The 21,480-nt window shown below is 44.4% G+C and overlaps 1 protein-coding gene across 1 annotated transcript; it reads right to left on the bottom strand.

Annotated features, from left to right (window-relative positions):
• Positions 1-1,129: 1,129 nt before the first annotated feature.
• On the bottom strand, positions 1,130-20,870 carry LOC144107072 (uncharacterized). The gene is made up of 9 exons (XM_077640057.1): positions 20,287-20,870; positions 19,039-19,212; positions 18,882-18,947; positions 16,750-16,858; positions 15,805-16,091; positions 14,407-14,598; positions 13,243-13,380; positions 10,646-10,852; positions 1,130-8,379 (listed from the first exon to the last, which is right to left on the bottom strand). The coding sequence occupies exons 1-9, from the start codon at positions 20,551-20,553 to the stop codon at positions 8,068-8,070; spliced, it is 1,752 nt and encodes a 583-aa protein (XP_077496183.1). The 5' UTR covers positions 20,554-20,870; the 3' UTR covers positions 1,130-8,067.
• Positions 20,871-21,480: the final 610 nt, after the last annotated feature.

Consider the following 21,480-nt stretch of genomic DNA (forward strand, 5'->3'; position numbering starts at 1 on the left):
TTCGCGCTGCCGTGGGTTTGAATTTCAGTCGCAACAATATTTAATTCATTTTTATTTATTTCACCCACAAGCATCGCAAGGTCTTGCTCGGGGTTTTTTACCCATTGAAATAGTGCTTTCGCAGTGATAGCGCCTCTTTACCGGAGCGTTCTGCCATAGCTGTGACAATTGAAGAGGTCCCAAAACATTCTTTCCAGAAACCGTTTTTGATTGTTTTTTTTCCCCAGTTGCTTGCCATCTTTTGTGCCTCTTGTCATTTAGGATGGCTTCTTCTGTGCACTGAAATATGAAACTCAACTATTGGCCGGATTTCTCATGCAGAAGCACAGTGTTTTTACAAGTGTATCAAGAAAAACTGCCAGATAACCATGACAAAACAGATGGCATAGCGGAAGCTCAGAGCTCAGTCTATGACACTATGACGTGTCATAAATTGGACGCCGCACATTGTGAAACTGCCTCACAACCCTCGTCGTACATCTAGCAGTGCAAAAACACTTGAAAGGATGCATCACAGAAACTTGCGACTGAGCATTAGGAGTGTTATACATACTGAATCAAGTCAAGTGCTGCACAGCAATACACTTCTTGGCATGCTATCAAAGCTGCGAGAAAACGTGGAAGCAGGGGTACCCCATTTTAGGTGTAAAAACAAATTGCCACTTGACTGGTGGTAAACAATTTTTATGCAACAACTGAAGAAAAGACTACTTTTGATCACAAGTCGCTCATCATACCAAACTATACTTGTGCTCAAAGCTGTACTAGTCCAGCATAGTTAACCCAATAAGACAAAAAATTGTAAAAAGTGATCATGAAATGTAGATTAAGTTTCTCACCACCATTTTCATTTGATCATTACTTGATCTCCAATTACCCCCTTACTATGCTGGCACCAAATTTTTGTTTATTACTGGCTATCAGCTACCACAAATGGTTTATAATAATAATGCATAGCATCCAATTGATGGGGATGACAACAGATGCAGAAGCGACTGGTGTGCTGTGGTATAGGACGACGAGATTCAATCCCACAGCCACTGAGCCACCTGAGTACATCAGAAGAGGACGAGTTACTGGACCGATGCTAATGCATTCCAACACAACTTGGTAAATGAGGGAACAAGTGGATGTGCATTGCATAACTTTATTTGTTGCTCATTAGTGGCACAATGATACCACTTGAGGAAGCAGACAGTTGCTAGGCAAGAAAAGTGCGCCTTACTTTGAACATATATAAGAAGGGACGGAAGTCGGACTTTGGTAACACTGACGCATGCAAAAAACATTGCACTGGTAGGCAAAAAATGCCATGTGGTACCAAGAAAAAAAAAAGATTAAGTTACACAAACCCCTTGCATATTCAAAGCACACACAGTTAAATGCATTCTCCAAGCTTCTACGCCCATTCTTCCCGGTGAAAGCTCTATAACCTGTGAGCATAATCTCCCATACTTAATGCTATTCTCTAGATAACCTACAAGCTAGATAATACGTGCAACTAAGAGGCTACTGTTCAACGGACTTCGGTGAACAGAAAAATGAAGTACTTGCAACTAGCCTGAATCTAAAGCAACATTACTACAGAGCAAAACTTTCTACAATGTCAAAAACTGTGCACTGCTAACACACGTGCTACTTTTGCCCCCTCAGCCACAACCTTGTAGTGCACAATTTGCAAATCTACACCTCATGGGTGCTGTGAGGAAACTATGCTTATAAGCCATGGCTCTAAGACAATACAACACCAGTGTGGCCTCGGAACAAAAATGAACTAATTTATGGGTCACAGATGTCGGCTCGAAGGTCAGGTCACTTGCTTCTATCACCTTACTAGGTCACCGATCTCGCGCTTTACCTCCATACTGAACATAGCATGCACACGAAAATGGAATGAAATGCCATAGTACAAAGTGCTTCTAGAGCCACCACAAAATATCTGCAGCTTGGCCACATAGCACAGTATTTAAAAAGGCAGGAAAAGAAGACAGGCTCATGTGCTGAACCAAAATCCCACTTCATGTGCAGGATAAAATGTGCATGCAATCTCCCCTCCCTTACATACAAGACGACACAGCACTTTGTACAAAAGTGACCGTGGCCACTACACACAACTTCGAAATGAACAAGGCAACATACAACCACCAATGAAGCAGCACAGATCCCTGTATAAACCGTAGTAGGGCCTTGTCGTGTAGTAGGGGCCTTGTTGGTTGCAAGCAGGGTATTTGTTCCCGAACAATTATCCTGAAATGCACCACATCAAGAACACACATTTTAGGCAGCCCCGGAAAATGGAGAAAAAAAAGCTGAGCATGAACACAGCAAAGTCAGTCAGCTTCAACACCACTACAGCTGTGCTGCACCGTTGTATCGAGCATAAAGCACCAGCCATTAGCACAGTTGACAACAACAAAGCAAAACAGCTTATGCGAGCTACAATGTGAAGACCGCCAACCAACGGTCAGCATCCTTTTTTTTTTCTTTTTACCTCTGCATTATCCTTGCCATTTACAAGGCATTATACAATAAAAAACTCGCCGACAGCTACCACACCTGTGTAGAACGACATTTGGCTATAGCTATTAGAAGTGGTGAATGCACCATTCGTCGCGCGCCCCCTCTGCTCAGAGCAGCGGCACTAGCAATAGTTTTGCGCCGCTGCGAACAGAGTACGGCACAATTTCGTTGGGCGGCAAACAGCGCCGATTCTCGTTTTCCCTCCCGTTTTACAACGAAGCCGCAGAACCAAGAAATGTGCCCTTAACAGGTATCGCTGCAAAACACAGTTAACAAAACTCTGACACACGCTTAGAACAACCCACAATTATTTGAAAACTGTCATGACCTGAGAGCTCGCACCAAACTCGCAGCTTTATCTTAGTAAGAGGTAGAAAGGGAGGCTGGCGCACTGCAGTGCAACTGTGGAAGAGGCTGGATATGCAAAATCACGGATAGACAAGACACGTCTCAGCCCTGCCATAATCCTCATTCCAATAGATGGAAAGGCCATCCCATTGCAAGAGGTACCAAAAACCCTTTTTGAAATGTAACATACACAACAGGCGACGCCATACATTTAAGATACCAAACAGTCAAGCTAAAAAATTTTACAGAACTGAACAACCCAAACATTTCATGAAACAGTCTGTGGCCCAGCACATGACGGCCTTAATTATAAAGTGGGAATGTTGCACTGCCTCTAGCGAGTGTTACCAAACAGTAACAGTGTCAGGCATTAATTTTACCACCGTACTGAGGGAAACTTGAGCAGGCAATGGAAGCGTTTCACTTGTTTCGTTTAGCGAAAAAGAATCACTCGCACGGTTCCAATTTCTGTAATAAATACAATACAGCACCTCTACTATACACAACCACGAAAGGGGTTGCTACCAGTCATATAAAAAGAACACTCAGGCTACAGGCTAAACTGAAGCAAAGTACCTACTGGAAATCATTTCATGCATGAGAATCACAACCCAACATCACATTACACATGGCAAACTACCCAAAGAAACAAAAGAACGAGCACAATCATCATGTGTGGAGCTAAGTGCCCTAAAGCCAGGTGTGCTCACAGATCATATTTTCATGACCCTAAAGGGCAACTCCGGAGGTTTTTTTTGAACATTTTTAGTTGATAGTCACATCACATTCCACAGAGTCCCCTGTCTCTGTCACAACAAACAGTTTTTCAAAATTCCGAGTGCAAGCATTTTAAAGCCCTAAAACTGAAACAAAGACTTGGTCCATGGCCAGGGATGATGGTTTGCATGGTGCAGCGATGATATTGCAAATGTTACTAGAATGCACTTGTATGTGCACTGGATGGCTAAACTCGCAACTGAAAATGAGTACTTTCATAAAATGCTCGAGACGACATAGTACAAGCCTCAAAACTTGTTAGTGAAGCGGGAAGCAGCTATTAACATGCGGGGGACGTTTACGAAGTTACAAATGTGGTGTTGCTCATATAAATTGTCTGAACTGAGGCCACCGAAACAGCAAACATTCAAATTGATTTGCGCCAGAATGAAATGTCGCATGGCTGCCAAACTTGGTGCAAGTAAAAACGAACGAGATAAACCTACCGTATTAATTTCATTAGAATGCGGTAGCCTCGATGAAACACCCGGAGCTGCCCTTCAGTGGTCACTTTGTTTTCCGAATTTATTATTTTTTTGAAAGCGAAACAATATATACCTATGTACGGGTTGGATTTTTCGGTTAAGATGAAAAAGAAGTCAATAAAAGTAGGCAGCATTCAATTTTTGAAACTCAGCTTCAACCAAAAACAAAGGTCTGCATCTTTGTGCGATGTCAGCGCATATTAGAGACCCCTAAGTGGTCTAAATTAATCGGGAGCCTTCCACTACGGCATCCTTCATAGTCCATGAGTTGCTTCGGGACGTTAAAATCCAAAATTTTAAATTTATGATTTTGACATGTACACCTGAGCTATCTGGCCTCTGCTGACCCTAGCCTCCACCTCGTCAAGTGTCATTTACTGTGTAGCATTGTTTGCTGTCATCATCTGTCATTACAGTCCATTACCATTACATTACAGGACCATTACAGGAGGTCCCGTTACAGTCTTTGACCTCGGGACCTCCTTCTGCGTGGTATGCTGCATGTATGAAATGAAAAAAAAATTTAAGTAGGTTCTTCCACTGCGTGTAATGACACTCTCACAAAACCATGCATAAGTGCCACTAAAAGGTGTTCTATTTTGGCTACTGCAAAGGTCCAATGGCAGTTCCACACTGCCGTCACCATACAGGCCACATGATGAGCTGGCCTTTCGCTCAACTATGAGCGCAACAAGAACATCACAAGCCAGTTTTTATAACTAAACTTCCACTTGCATTTTCTCTCACTAGTCCATTCAACTCGCACACTGCTACTTTTTCTAATGGTGGTAATATTTACTTCTACAAGCAGAGCTCTACATGCGACGAATTTTTGCTTTATTACTGGTAAATTGACTGCTCATGCTAAAAAAAAAAAGTTCTATAAGACTTTCGACCACACAGGGATATTTAATTATAACACCGAAAAAAAAAAACCACAAAATCTCCAAGGCAAAAAATACTGACTGAAAAAAAAAGAAGACAATTGCACTCTTAAATAAACACCAGAGAAAGTCCACAAAATTTTTGAAAAATAAAAGCCAAAAAGCACAAGCTTTAATGATATGTTGGCCACAAAGTCCGAAAGAGGCCATGCGGGTTAGGTGCTGTCCTGAAAACTGCTAAAAAACAAAGCATACAACACTTGCATGCTCTAGCATGTGTCAGCTTCAGACACCGTTTTAAACATGTAGCAGCCAATGCTCAAAACTGAACTCCCAACATTTAGATTAGCCACAGAGGGCCCATCAAGTTATTTCCCTCACATTTTTTTTTTTTTTTTGTCGAGGTGACATTAAATAAATAGTGTGCATGAACGCTACTAGCTTCTTGCCTTTTGAAGTGCAATATCTTCTTAAATGCCACACGCATAAGCAAAGCTAGTAACAAAGCGCAGTAAATTCGCACCAGTGCCACATAAACATAGCAGGAATTGCTGCAGTGATCTCAAAATTTACAAAGTGACCTTGGCACTGCCCCCCAGCACTTGGAACTTGGAATGCACCAGTACAGGTGGCAGTACCGGTATACAATTACTGGTACTACTTGCACATGTGGGTGCATGTTGTAGTACATAATTACTGGCACAACTGGTACAACACGCGAGTCACGAACGCAGCAAGTACACAACGCATCGTCAAGCAACAGAGTTCTGAAACAGAGCACGCAGGCTCTCAGCGGACAGCCATTACAATGCAATGTGCAATGCAATGCATGGAAAAAAAAGAAAGAACTGATCACAGATGGCAAGACCTCAGCAATGCCCACACTGGCTTAAATGGCAAGCTTGGCACTGTTGCTAAGGGACCGAAATAATCTGCATAGGGCAAGCACTGTGCATGAATGGCAAGGTGCAGCACAATGTAAAGAAAAAAAAATGGCTGTGGATATATTGCGTAGCACAGTTTTTCAATTCGACCTCTTTTCTTTGTGCTCCCTTTGTTCTCAGCATCTGCTGCTGAAAACAAGGTATTACGAGATAAAATAGGCTTAGTCACCAGATATGATAAAAGTAACTGTCCATCACACAGCAGCATGACTGAATAAAGGAACACAGCAGCCCAGGACAGAATAAAAACAAGAAACACTTTTGGTACAATCAATGTCAGTATCCCCTTTGTGACAAAAAAAAAAATGCCATTGTAGCATGCAGTGGCATGCCCCAAAATGCACTACCTTTCGGGAACACACAACACAATACCTGGGCAAAAAGAAGGATGAGCTATTTATCCCAGGATCGATCAGTTCACATGTTGATGATCGAGGCTACACTTGGATAATAAATTCGACACTTGGTGATCACTATTCCGGGATTAACTTATAGCTGTCATGCCGCCTTAAATTTAGAGGAACAGCTACACTCAGTGCTTTGTAGCTCTGAGCAAAAAACACACATGGTCTGTAAGGTGTCATGCTACTTGAACAAAGCGCCTTGCACAAATAGAGACCATAAGGTCAGTCAAGTGAGGCCGAAGCCTCAAATGTCACAGAGTAGCCATCAACTCAAAACTGCAGCAGTCCTAAATAACATTGTCCATGGACATCACGCTTGAGTGGAGACAGTTCTTAGAAAATGGCCCAGTCACACTGACATCAATCTCTTGTGCATATAACGACTGCATTGCAGCACTTGAGACACACGTACTTATTTTCTATTCCTTGCTTGACAAACAATCGCTTCTGAGCAAAGCATGGAACACTAGACGTAAATCACCGAGCTAAAATTGCTGGCAAGCCAAAAAAACTCGCCTCAATGCAAAATAAAGATAAAATGCTTCAACATCTCATGTCACCGTTCAACCATAATCACAAAGGAAAGTGTAGTGCTTGTGTCATAAATAAATAAAAAAATGTATGCTCTACCATGTCAACTGGGCAACTGGTTCGGTGAGTTAGGTCCCAACAACTCGTCCCGTTCCAAAAATGCAGCATCAAGCAAAAAAAAAAAATGTAAACACAACCATGCAGTGGCAATAACATGTAGTGATACCTGCAGGGGCTACTTTTCTCAGAGTCGGAGGCATGCATATACCGATAAGGTTAAAGGCACCAGCCATTCCTTGTTCACACTCGGGCTTACACCAGAACACCAAAGGTTCAACACAAAAGCATGTACAAAATGCAAAGACCTGGACAAAGTATAAAACTGGCAGCACTCCTGGGATACTCGGCTGCCTCCCAAGCCCCATCTTCCCTGTATTTGAGTGGCATGTCTCATGCTACAGAACTAGCATGTCACACCTCGAGACTTCAGTCACACAAGCAAGGTTTAAAATGCATTGTGTCACATTTTGCAGTAGCATAACATCACAACTGAAATGAAGTCAGGAACAGATCCCGGTCATACAGTCATATCCCAGTCTCATGCTTACCCCAACCTTCTGAAGTTAAAGCTCATGACCTCGAGTTTCATCGTCTTCTTAGTTGCTGCCAACAAAAAAAAAAAACACTTCAGGATGCAGGAGATAGCCTCACAGGAAGTTTCATAATGAGGACAAGGTTATGAACAATGCTGGCAGGTGGCAACATTCTCCTTGTCAAAAAAAAAAAAAGACTCCCATATACAGCCATGGTGATAATTAGTTTGTAGTTTTGCTGGACCGAAAAAAAATGCTTTTCTCCTCCTTGAATGCTGCACAGACAACTACAGTGCTATACATCCCTACTGCAGCCAATGCATGATGCAAAAATTAACATGGCATGTAGCTGGGCTAGTTGGAAATTTCTATTCATAACGAACAGATGAGCAGAAAGGGAAGCACCAATAGACGAATAGAAATGCTACTTTTTACCAAATTATTCATTCATGTGTGTGCTTGCTTTGCAATTTAAATTAGATGAAAGGAATGCTGTGTCCTGTCATTTGTATCTGTCTGTTGGGGTTTCTCCTTTCTAGCTTCTGTCCGTCATGAAGCAACATTGCATCGGCACTTCCATCTCAGCACACAGTGAAATCCCAGAGCTTGACCGTCTGGTCGTAGGAGCCCGAGACGATCAGGCAGTCACTGAACTGGAGGCAGGTGACCCCGTCAGAATGGTTCCGAAGGGTGACAAGCCGCTGCCCAGTCTCCAGCCCCCACACCTTGAGGGCACGGTCATCACCAGCGCTAACAATACGCCACTGGTCAGCCTGCAGGCAGCGCACCACCCCCGTGTGGCCCTCGGACTTGATCCAGTCCAGGGTGCGCAGGCAGTGGCCGCTCGACAGGCCCCACAGTTTGATGGTGCGGTCCAGGGAGCCACTCACCACCTGGCAAAAAGAATGCGGGAAACATGCAGTGCAGAGAAAAAGACTCGCAGAAGCCAATGCCGTGCACTCAGGACAGTAAAACCCTGCTGTTAAGCTTTTCGCAGGACTGCGGAACAAAAACATACCAACTAAGAAATGTAGTAGGTGGGAAGAGCGCATGTGAAAAAAAAAATAAACATCCTTGTCTTTACACCTAATAAGAGCAGCCAGTCGTAGTGGTTCGCATGCATAGAATGTCCTAAACACCCTACAATGGCTCTCTCTCTGCCTGAGCAGCTAGAGGCAACAGCGAAGAGGTCAGGCATGCAGAGCGGGTTAAGCTTAGGCACGTGCGCGCCTTCTGAGCTGTTTTTGCGGTAGCCGCTTTAATCTCACACAGTCATCATCTACTGGAACCTAGAAACTGCGTTTCTAAGCTGCAGGTGGCAAGGAAAACGACACAAGCACACCTTGGAGCCAGCCTGTGCAGCCATATCTAGTAGAGTGCTGCTCGCGCGGCGTTCACCATGGCAGAGTTTCGTTTTCGCACATTCGGTCATTCGTGCTCGCGCTGCAGCGGTGACGCAACTATACACCAACAGCCGCAACAAGATTCATGCCACCCGTAAGTGTGCTCGGTGTGGGCATAGGTACAACACACTGGAAGCCGCCAAACAAGGTGGCAACTGAGCTCCGATGGAGTAGAGTCTTGCTTTGGCTGGTATGTTGTTGCCGTACCGCGCGAGCGAAACACAAGCTGCGAAAATGCCAGCGTGGGGTACAGCACTGTTCTGAAGTGACATTCGTGATGCAGGAACGCTGCCAAGGTTGTGATGCAACAGCTGAGTATATAATGAATTGGTTTCTATGAGAGCTTGGACGGGACTGGGTCACAAAAATGTAGCAGCACCCAGGAAAGTAACAGCAGAGTTCTACTGTACTACTGCACTGCACAGGTTCACTAAGGACAGGTATGTTACGGACCAGATATGCAGGTAGAACGACAAGAACTGTCCACCTGACCCTCTGATACACCCTGCTCTGTGTACCTTCTCTTAGAATCCACCCCATTACTTAACCTAACGGACCATCGGTTGTCTTTGCGCTGTGTTATGTGCCCCAGTGAATTCCCTACACATCCCCTTGTGTTTTTGCAGGCCCCACCATTTGTTTGTAACAATTTTTTTTTTACACATGATGGGAAATTTTCATCACCTTTATCGTGTGTGTTGGAGTCATGAACGGTACTAGTCCTAAGTGACACATAAAAGACAGAAATAAAGAATTCAAAATGACTACCGCTTCTCTTCTACCCTCACCCTCCCCTCCCTCCCTTGAACTTTAGACACTGCCCGTAAATTCAATTCAATTCAATTCAATTCAATGTTTATTTTCACAATGTGCCTGGAGGGTCTCCCTGGATAAAAGCTGCTCATGCGGCTTGACTAAGGCCAACAAGACCGATACATAGCAGTATCAGTAACATCATATTTTAATTAAAACAGGCATGTTACCTACAATTTTCAACAGTAAATACAAATTTTGTACAATATTCGGAGCACTGAAGTTATAGCAGGTAAATAACATAAGTCAGACATCAAACAAAAAAAAAAGCACATTTCAAGAAACGTGGCATAAACATTGTACAATTGATTTGCATGACGTGAAGCACAAGAACAGAAAGAGAAAAGAAAAACATGATAAGGTGTAACAAAACAAAGTATAACAAAAAAGTATTACCAGAGGATACCAATTACAAAAAACAAGATCTCAAACGTCTTCTACACAATCCTAAAGTGTATTTTTGTTTAGTATAAGTGGGAGGTTATGTGATAACGCTTGATATTTATAAAAAATTCGGAACCGTGGGATTTCCCACAAATCTTTATTTCTTGTGGGTACATTAGTGTCACGGTCCTGCAGAGATGCTAATGACATTAGTTGGTTGATTGTAGTAAGGGAGGAAAAGTAAATTGTTTTCAATAGTCGCAATTCATAGATATCCTCAATACGAAGTATTTCAAATAATCTGAAGGTACTTTCTGTAGAGGCCATTGGTTCCATATTTGCAATATGACGAATTATTCGCTTTTGCATTGTTAGAAGCCTGTTTAAATTTCTCTTAGTTGTCGTGCCCCATACTAAAATACAATAATTTAGACGAGAATTAAATAATGCTTGATATATCTGAAGTTTTCAAAGGAAGTACACTGCGGCAGTGTGATACAGCTCCTGTAACTGAAGACAGTTTTCCCTGATGTGCCTACTGTAAACTACATGTCCTCACCTGCACTGAGTCAAACTGCAGGCAAGTGACGGCATCCTGGTGCCCATGAAAGGTTGCCATATGGCGACCAGTACCCAGCTGCCAGACCCGTATGGTTCGGTCACAAGAACCCGATACCAGCCGGTCGCCACGATACTGCAAGCATAGGACCGCGCCCGTGTGACCGGCGAGCGTGCGCAGACACCGTCCTGTCCGCATGTCCCACACCTGAAAAGATACGTACAAGAAGTGATGAGCTAATTATGGCATTGTTAATTAGGAGAGATTTGAACGCTTCTCCTTCCTAATCGGCTGTACAGTTTGTGCTGAAGTTGCACGCGAATCTTGAATGTTGGTAGAGGTTTCTTTCTTCTGTTAAAGAACATCTACTCGTAGAGCCTACCAGAATCAAACGAAGTTAATAAAGTTAGAGAATATACAACAATGCCTGACAAAAAAAAAGCATGCTTTCTTAATCTGGCCAGCCCATTACCAGCTATAATTTTAAAAAATTAGGAGGACACTTTAGCTCTGCCTTTAAGGGTATGATGCCACAGTGTTAGTGGCTCCCTTCAGCGGCTTCTCTTCACACACAATGTCCTCTGTTCAAATTCACACATTTATCACAATTATCACAACACAGTTTCCACATTCTTGTCTTTGAACTCTTCTGCACTGCAGTTTATGAACATAATTTTACTCTAGTTAAACACACATCACTCCCCCCCACTCTCTTTTGGACCTCAGCCAAGTAAGTTAACATGTGGCCTAGTCGGCAGTGTGCCTGGCTAGCACCCCAAGGATCGTGGGTTCGAATCGCGATTAAAATTTATAAATTTTTTTTATGTAGAATCAATTGCTTTATAACGTTAGGACGTTTGAGACATGTGCCTCTACAAGTCCTCTTTTCAATTATTTTCATTCTAGACATCAATGTGTGACATGCGTTTCTCAACACAACAACACCGCCAGGACGACGCCAGGCTTTCCACTGAACAGCAGCTCTAACACTATCGCATTAAAATTGCCTGCCAACATGATACCATTTCTGCAGTGACAATCACTTGCCCTTCCGAGCTACATGTGGCACCACTACCCTTTGCACAATGGCTAAAGTCCCCAATTTTCTGCAGCAGAAAATTGTAATTTCTGCGAATTGAGAACAAGGAATCTGCTATATTCCAAGGGAAGCCTCCCGTGTATTAACACATGCCTCCGTTCAAATAGAAGTTGCTTCGCCTCAATGGCCAGGGTCATTAAGTATGCTTTTCCTTGCATCTGACAAGTCTGGTGGGTGAGCTCGCTATGGCATCTCGAACACCGAAAAAAAAAAAAAGAAAAGAGTTGTGCTATATTAGTAGTTTGGTTCCAAACACAATGCAAGGCGACTTCTCAAGCAGATGATTAAAAAAAAAAAACTTGCGCAATATTTGTGCAATTACAGTAATACCGCTTTTGACAGATGCCAGTATCATGACACATCCTATAGAAGTGTGCGGGCGCGCTGCTACCAGAACCGCAGCACTTGACGCCCTGGCTTACTTGAGCGGACAGAGTGCAAGCATGTCAATGCATCAGCAGAACTCTAAGTACTGAGACGATAAAATTACCACACTCCCATCATTCTGTCATCCCTACTGATGCCCATGAATTCATCATCATCATAAAAAAAAATGATGCAGCTGCTAACATGCAATTATGTGAAAAATGCTAAGATCCGTGATTTTTCATGGAATTGCGAGAAACTAGGAGCTTTAATTATGCCATTTTGCCCCTGTAGTTAAGCATTACCACTAGTATTGACAGAAATTACAATGTATTCTGGACAAAGCATGTGAGTACTCAGACCGAACTGAGTACTGTGTTTACTTGTATAATCTGTGCATATTATTTCCTACAATAAGGCTTCAAGAAGGGGGTGTGCAAATTACACGAAGATTTTGCAATTATGTCCTAAAAAACACGACAAAGGTCATAACACACAATGTATACAATACATTGCAATGTATAAGTCAACCCCGCAACTCTTGCCCCTCGTTGGTGGAAAAAAGTTAACTCCAAATTCAAAGAACACACAGTTCACAAAACATTTTTGAAAACTGTACAGTACAGGTAAATCGCTAGGGCAGAGCAGGGGAGAAAAAATGTTTGCAGCACAAAAAAAAAAAAATGCTCACAGGACAGTAACAAGTGTTAAAGAAGAAATACACCAGCCAAAAAAGATGAACACACAAGGAGAGAACAACACAGGAGAACGGCTGGACTCCAGCCGTTGTCTTCTTCTTTAACATGCCATACCAACAGGCCCACCATTCTACCCTGCTCCAGAAACAAGTGTGTAACATGTATTAGCTCTGGTGTGAAAGCAAATATTTTTCAGAAACACGCCATGCCACTGCTGGCCCTGCTGCATACTGACGCACTGCCAAGTTCACCTAAGCAGCTGGTGCACTCAGCAAAACAAACACACTATGCCTCTACTGGCATAGCATCAACTTTGCAGCTGCCAAGATCACTAATGCAGCTGCACCTACCTCGTGGACGCCGACAATGACACCGTAAAACTGGGTAAAGAGCTAAGAGAAGCTGACGCTCTAGAAAACTTCAAGAAAAAACACCTTGAGTGTGCGGTCATAGGAACCGCTGACGACTTGGCGCTGGTCAGCCTGCAGACACCGCACGGTGTCGATATGTCCCACCATGGTGCCCTTGCAGGCAATGCTGGACCAAGAGTGCTCCGTGCTCAAGTCCCACACCTGGGAAGGCATGAAAAGGAGATCGGCATTAGAAGTCTGATTCAGGGGAACAGCGTGAGGACCAAAAGTTTAAAACAAAATCACACACGAAAGAAGCGGAGGCAGGCACAACTCTGTGCTCTTGTGTTTCATTCAGGCCTCACTACCACTTTCCACTTGGCATCAAGTACGAAGTGCTACCATTCTCTATCAATACCTCTAACTGATATGATAACCTGGTTGAGGTAAACCCAACACAACTCTGTGGTAATGGCCAACCAACAAGGCATTTTACAACTTGCCTGAGTCACTTAACTGCGAAACCAACTCCGAGGTGTCATCTGTGCTCTAATTTCTTTCTCTCACCTTCAATAATTCCTATAAGGGCCCTGTAGGTTTCTGAATGAATGAATGAATGAATGAATGAATGAATGAATGAATGAATGAATGAATGAATGAATGAATGAATGAAAAGAAAAACGGAGATTGCTCGGGGTGGGAAGGGGGAGGGCTTTGTAATATGTCTATGGCGATATCTGCAGTAATATAAATTATGAATGTCCAATTTTTATAAGGTGCCACGATCAAATTTTGTGTACACATTGGCAAGAAAGTCGAAGAGACTTATTCTTTTCTACCAGGCTTACTAATTATTACAGTACCATTTTTATAGATGACTGATGAAAAATCCTTGAAAGCATAGAAACATAAGAAAAATAAATATTGATCATGCGCCTCCAACAAACAGGCTCAAAGAAATTCTGAAGTGGGCACCCATTACATGCTCTGAGGGCTTGAAGGAACACAAGCTTAGGAGCACTGACCCCAGAAGGCACTAATTTAATTAAGGCAGTAACTATTAGATGGCAAATTCAATTTTCGCCTCGTACAGGCCCAGTCCTGAAACTTCACGCAGGAGTTGGTAACCCCAGTACAAGAAAAACAGCAGAATCCCTGCAAAAGGTACACATACTCCGAGATGAACAATGTGCAGAAGAAGACAGCTGGCACAGACAGAAGTCAGCAAAGCTGGAACTGCATTCTCACCTTGATTGTGCAGTCACTGGAGCCCGAGACCAGCCTGTTGCCGCTCAGGTGGAGGCAACGCACAGTGCCCGAATGACCAACCAGGGTCATCACTGACCAGGGGCTGTTGGTGCGCATGTTCCACACCTTGATCGTCTTGTCCGAGGAGCCACTGACAATGCGCGTGTCGTCAAACTGGACGCAGAACACGGCCTGGCACCACAGGGGAAACAGAGGAGGATATACAGCCGTGCAAATATCAACTTTCCAGGGCCAAAAGAAAAGAAAAGAAAAGGTCTAAAAGTACCCAATCCAAAACTCTCCAAACTGAACAGCAGCAAAACGCAAGTGGCAAAAATTACCTACGGCAGATTTATCAGGTCCTTATCCTTATATCTGCTTAAGGTCAGGATATATGCATGATATAAAAAAAGAGAGAAAATGGTAAAAGAAAGACTACAAACTAATCATCATAAATTATAAAAAATGATAATTTATAAATTATGAATTCTACAAAAAAAAAATTAGACTGAGCTGTCCTCGGTGTTCCTTGAAGTTGTAAAAACTAGTTCGACACTTCAATTTCAACAGCACAATTCCCCATGCTTCCCTCAATCTTAACCTCTTAAATGCGGAGTTTTTTCTCCTCATCAACCACGCCACAAGGGGTTCTTTTCTTGGAAGCCATGATAGATTTATCATGTCATCTCGAAATAAAACTCTTTTCATTCGCGCGCGCGCGTGTGTGTGTGTGCGCGCGTGCGTGCGTGTGTGTGCGCACACGTGCGGGGGGGGGGGGGGGGGTCTTGAAGCACGGTGCCGCACTGTTTTCTACTATTCATGCCACACACTTTGCAATTCTGGCCAAAACAGTAAAAAATCCAGCTACCCACTGCAAATGGCCTAAACTATACTTATCTAATCAGACACAGTCCCCAGGGCGAAAGTGCCAGCAGTGTGTGCCTAAAGATGCATGCCCCTATTAAGAGGTTAATGACACTTGGCCTCTTCACCAATGTGGCTCAATTTGACACAGTGTTAAATACCCGCCACCAAACCATGACTTAAAATTTTGGTGTCCATTGTGGCCAGCATCCAAATACTAGCAAACAGACGCACCATTTACGAACCCTGGCAAGCATGAAAGGGAGCTGCCAGCAGCATTGTGCACTATTTGAACCTTGCTGAGCAGTTCATTTCGCTACCACATCTGACCACAATCAGCAGACCACAAATTTTTGAGCCAGTGAGCATGCCGGAAAGTTGTAGGGAGCTTGACAACTCCCCACAAATTTATGCGTGCGGCTTCGCACGACAGTAGGCACGTCAGTTAAGCAACATTTTGCACACAACTATCAATCATTGTCATTTTTCTGTAAATTACCAAAGAAGAACTCATGGCTCGGCTTGGCTCCTCACCTGCGTGTGTCCATGGAAGGTTCGCACATGGCAGCTGCCCCGCAGCCAGTTGCGCCTCAGGCGGAAGCGCTGGCAGAAAACAGCGCGCCAGTCCACCTGGCCATCGAGGCGTCTTAGCAGCTGCAGCTGCTTGCGCTCGGTGGCGGGGCTGACGCGCCACTGGGGCTGGGTGCACAGCCGCTGCCACAGGTAAGGGTCGCGGGTGAGGTCTCGCCATGCTCGGCACACGGAGGCACAGCGCAGAAGCGACACCGGATCCAGGTACGAAAAGATGAGCAGTAGGGGACCTGGGAGCAGGAATGTTCGCGACGAGAGCGGGGATGCAAACCAGAATTCATTTGTATGCGTGAGCACTGCTAGCACTGACAACACACTAATAAGGAAAGCCACCGATGCCAACACAACTAACATTTGATATGGCACTGGGATATAATCTGGTAGACTTCCACATACATATACATAGATATGCAATCAGGAAAAAAGGCCAGCCAAAAACCTAGACATAGAGCTAACTTAAAAGCTGTATCATGACATGATGCAAGAACTATGCTGGTTTTAAAAAAACAGGACCACACATAAAGGGCAACATGACCACACAAATGATGCACAACTTGCAACTGCTTTGCTTCACCCGTGTGTCTATGCCGCCCTTTCATGTAGTCCTGTTTGTTTAAGCCAGTGCGGTTAAAACACCATACAATCACACCAACTAGCCCTGTTTGAAACTTTGTTGACTGCGTCACGAGAGCATGACATACAATGAAGCAGGATAGTTTACAGTTCCACCATGAACAGGCAATGAATCAAAGAACAGGCAGACAGAAGATAACGATAATGCTGGAGAGCAGTGCAGATGTTTGTCTAAAGGCAGCTTGGCCACAGAAAGTAATGCAAGTCCCCGTGGACATAAAAATGTGAGTTTGAACATGTCATGACACACATTACCCTGTGGTAGTGAGCTGAGCCAGTCCTGGCAGTTGTCGGGGCAGTGCTCGTGCAGAACTGGCTGGAGCAGGACGGAGAGGAGGTGGTTCTGGGACTGGCCACACAAGCCCTGCGCCACAGCAGCACATACAGTAGGAGCCAAGGCACATGTACCCATTTTCATTTCCCATCACAATCAACATTACCCTACACAGCAGCTCAGCAACTAAAGCACTCTCCTGCTGAGAAAAAGGTAGTACCTATAACTCCTGAAAACAGCAGCCAGGCTGTGTGACAAAAGGCAAAATGCGAGAATGCCTGCATGTGAACTACATTACACAAAACAAAATCCCCCAAGATGTGGCACCAGCACTCTCATCTTGCTTCAATCACATGAAGGCTGTGGTTTGCTTCTTTGTACTCGTTTATGCTGCGAGAGCTGTGTGGTTGTTTTTTTTTTGTACTTTGTTGACAAGATGCTTCTATAGCACTTTTTTTGCGAATGCACTGTCCTGCTTTCAAGAAGGAGTCTCTTACATTTTCCTCATACAGTCATGCCTCATGAATATAGACAGTTTGGTTCCCGAGCAAAAGTGTCCATAGCACAAGCCATTCGTAATAATGACGCTCGAAGAAAAACAAAAAAATACTTACAAAGAAAGCACTTTAGCATTAATGTCTGCTTCTGTGCATAGTGGTCAGCACTGAAGTGGAAATTAGACAAAATATTGGAAGTTCCTAATGTATTATCGTGACCTCCACTGTCTCTAGAATAACGTAGTACAGTTTGAATCGCCTAGTGGTCTATGAGACACATGATGGCGGCTCATGGAATGATCACATACGTATCTTCTACTACGACTGTGCAGACGTGGGTTTCATCCCGGCCGTGGCGGCTGAATTTCGATGGAGGCAGAATTCTAGAGGCCCGTGTGCTGTGCGATGTCAGTGCACGTTAAAGAACCCCAGGTGGTCGAAATTTGCGGAGCCCTTCACTATGGCGTCCCTCATAGCCTGAGTCGCTTTGGTACGTTAAGCCCCCATAACCCATACTACGACTGTGCACATGCCACGAACCACTAGTACAAATAGTATGTACTCAGTTGGCTGACAGCTACTGAAAGTGGCTTTCAATGTAATGCAAGTTACAGTGAGAATTCATGAACATTCATTCATGCCATATTACAAAAGGTGACGAGTGCTGACCAAGCACCTTGCCGCTGCTAAGTAAAAAAAAACATACAAAAAACGCATCATTCAGGCATCTTCACTTTCGCACTGCCCTTTGCTGGTGTCCAGCACTCAAAATACAGGAAAGGAATTTTCTGGTTAGGGAGGCCAAAATTTTGTTCCTATCGCACTCCGTAGTAATGTGACAAAAATGTGTGGGCTCCAATGGGAACTGTACATTTTCACTCTTTCCGCTGTGCGGTCAGCAAGTTTCCATATTTATGAGACAAAAATACATTAAAAAAGTTTGGTCCCCAGAAAAACTGTCCATAATCTGAGTCTTCCGCATTAACGGGGGTTTTATTAAAGGGGCACGACTGTGTACCGAGATACTGAATGAATGTAAAAAAAAACAGATTGCGGTTTGGAGCCCTCCAGTGCAGCATCTCACACAGGCCACAATACAGTTTTGTGTTATGAAATACCTGTTGCTAACCACACTCACCTTCATACAAGCAGCGGCAGCAAGGTGTGGCAACTAGTGGACATGAAAGTGCAGCAAGAGTGCAAGCTCATACTTTTGAAACATGCTCGCAGAGAAACTCATTACAGTATGAAACAACTTAAAAAAAAAGGCAGTTGATTACGCTGGACATCCCCAGCATCCCATATTACTCCACTAGCCAATCACAACAGTAAGCAGAATCAGCTTTTTAACATTTGACTATACTAGACAAGCCGGGCACCAAAATTCTAGAGCTTGTAATTTTTTTTTCTTCTAATTAGCTTCTTGTTGAGGTAACACGAAAAGTTTTTAACAACGGACTACTTTTTTGTCGTGGACAAATTCTGTGCAGCGTTCCTGAATGTGGGTAGACCTTCACTGCAGGCTTAAGTTGCGTCCAAATATAGACCATGCAGATGCCAGCTATGCAGAAAAAAAATAAAGAACGAACGAACGGCAGATCCACCCAAATGCTCACCAAGAGTGCTTTCAACGTTGCATTTTTCTGGTCATCCGTGAAGCAGCCAAACCACTCTTTTATGGCCTGGAATTATGAAAGTGGTTCAGATTACTTCAGCGAAACAAAGAACAAGCACAAAATTTAAGGCACAATAAGGGCAACATCACAAGCTTACATCCAGACGTGACTTGAAGTCTGATGGGCCAACTACTTCGGACGACTGCCTGCTCAACAGTGGCGTTGTATTGGCAGGTGGAGTAAACTTGGGCTCGTACGGCCGGAATTTGAAGTTTCGTGGTAAACTATGGCACTTGCGGGGCACTTGCACCTTTTGGAATGCCGGCAGCACCTGTCAGAAGTGAATAAGTGTGATGCCATTGCTTACGTGCACTGGATGCGTACAATACGCAGAAACCAAAGTGAATTACAACAGATTGGCTGCACGCACCTAAACAGCAGCAAAAGGTCACATGTCAATAACGAGAGAGGGCAAGACAGCCTACTCATTTCTGGTTAACCTTCCTTGCTAAAAAGACACAGCGCAACATTGACTGTGAAATGAAAATTTTATTCCCGCAGTAACATATCAATATGAGCTGCATGCACCTACAAAGGATGAGGCAGGCATTCATGAGAAAGAAAATGAAAGAAAAAAAAGAAAAGAAAACAGGTTTTTCATCACACCTTCATTATATGCATATTGTAACATGTTTTGATTTTGCACTTTGAGTTTTCTTTTTAAAGACCAGCATATCCCTTTCCTCTTGCTTTTCTTTTTGTGAACTCATGATTGTTAATTTAAAGGCAGTGGCGTGTTGACGGTTTCTAAATGAATTTATTTCTCACTCGACAGCCTGAACTCATGTAGACGTATGTACTGTACATACATACATGTATTGTGTTGTCCTTGAGTAGAATGTGCTGTGGATTTTCACGAACTCATTCAGTTTGATCCCGTTTGCCAATTGTACCAAAGTGCCCAAGTTAAATTACTCAGTACTACTCAGTTACAACTCAGTAGCTGGGAGACGTGCCATTTCGCGCGTAACCCGACCAGGACGACAAGTAGCTACAAAATACGCACCGCGAGAAACAAAAGAGAAAACGTACGCGAATGCAACGATCTAGACACCAGTCGAAGGTGCTCCTAGTGGGAACAGGAGAAAAATCGTGGTCTTGAGAATTTAAATGCGCGCAGACCACCTGCGTATCACGTTTTATCGTCGAGTTCAGTCTGAAACCTACCACCACCAGCTCAGCTTAACTCAGCGCGGCGCGTTAACTGCTCGGCACGTGTCAAAGTTCTTCGTACCGCGCGATTACTACCCTCTCGCACAGGCGATGTTTATAAACAAGCGATATGCGCCGCCACGTATAAACGTGTCTTTCGGGGCGCGAAACCGCGGAGACACATGACAAATACCTGCTCGACGGTAGTTTTGGTCGCCGAGGTGTGCGAGGAACATATAATGTGGGGGTATCCGTTGGAAACCAAGTCCGCGACACTCTTGTGGTGTCCGTTGGCGGTGAGCAGTCGGCACGGCTGCCAACCGGGCGGTTCCGCGCCGACGAACGGTGAGCTGTCACCTCGAGCATCTCTCATGCCGGACGACGTCGTCTCGCAGAGCGGGCAGTCGAGCCGCTTCTCGCCAGAGTCATTGCTGGTGCCCGCGTAGGAGCGCAGCTCCATCGACGGCGAGCTGTTCTCGCTGGCCCTACCGACGCAGGGACGACGCAGTCACGCTGCTACAGGGGCCTCTCGCAGCCACGCGTCCCGCTGACCGCTGCGCTGTCCGAAGCGGCGTCGGCTGGCCTTTCGCTGCTCTCGCCACGGCGCTTACGATCGGCAATCCCATTCTCTTCCGTCGCATCAGAAGCGGATGCAGCGGTATAGTAGTGTGACAACCGATCTTTCCCTTTCCGTTTCTCTCCCTTTCTTTAGACGCACGCGATGTGCACGGCGCTAATCCGCTAATCCTAAACTGCTTGCATCCGCAGAGTCCGTCCGCGCGCACCTGCGAGGTATGCCCTGTTGCTTGCCTAAAATTTGATTAGCACAGCGATCTGATGATCGCACAGGACCACCGGCGACCGAGCCTACAGAAGCTACAAGTCACGGGCCCATGCAACAAAACACCAACCAAAGAAACAGCTGCTGCGAAACTCCGATTGACGCCGTAAGCGGCGCTACAAACGTTTCCGCGTTGCGTGTTTGTATGTTTTTGCATGTTTTCGCCTCATGTCCGCGTTCGCTGTACGGATTCGAGGTTTAGTGGGGAGAACTGAGGAACATGCACAGTTATGTCTGCTGGGAGGTACCAGATAAGCATTAAGAAACCCGCTGTGATTACAGCCAGCGCAAAATTTCGCTCCTTCCCGAGCAGGTGGTTTTGCCTTGATTTTGCTAAATTTTGTTAAAAGCTGCTTTCCATAGTTGCTCTAAGCATCAGTATACTAACTCTAGAGCGTAAATGCGAGAGAGTAGAGATTAAAAGAACGCCGTCTGAGGCCGCTGTGATCGTTAGTTTGACTTACGGTTCGCTTTAAATTTGTACATTTCTTTATCCGCAATCACGGGCTTGTAGCTTTTAGTCATCCGTTGACGACAGTAAACGGA

This window comes from Amblyomma americanum, chromosome 10, assembly GCF_052857255.1.
Source record: "Amblyomma americanum isolate KBUSLIRL-KWMA chromosome 10, ASM5285725v1, whole genome shotgun sequence".
NCBI lineage: Eukaryota > Metazoa > Arthropoda > Arachnida > Ixodida > Ixodidae > Amblyomma > Amblyomma americanum.

Bases quoted from the DNA above. Each gene is read 5' to 3' on its own strand.
- LOC144107072 (XM_077640057.1), bottom strand. From the start codon at position 20,553: ATGGAGCTGCGCTCCTACGCGGGCACCAGCAATGACTCTGGCGAGAAG. The intron at 16,859-18,881 runs GTGAGCATTTGG...GCTGTGGCGCAG, and splicing joins CAACGTTGAAAGCACTCTTG to GGCTTGTGTGGCCAGTCCCA. The intron at 13,381-14,406 runs GTGAGAATGCAG...ATGCCTTCCCAG, and splicing joins CCAGTGACTGCACAATCAAG to GTGTGGGACTTGAGCACGGA.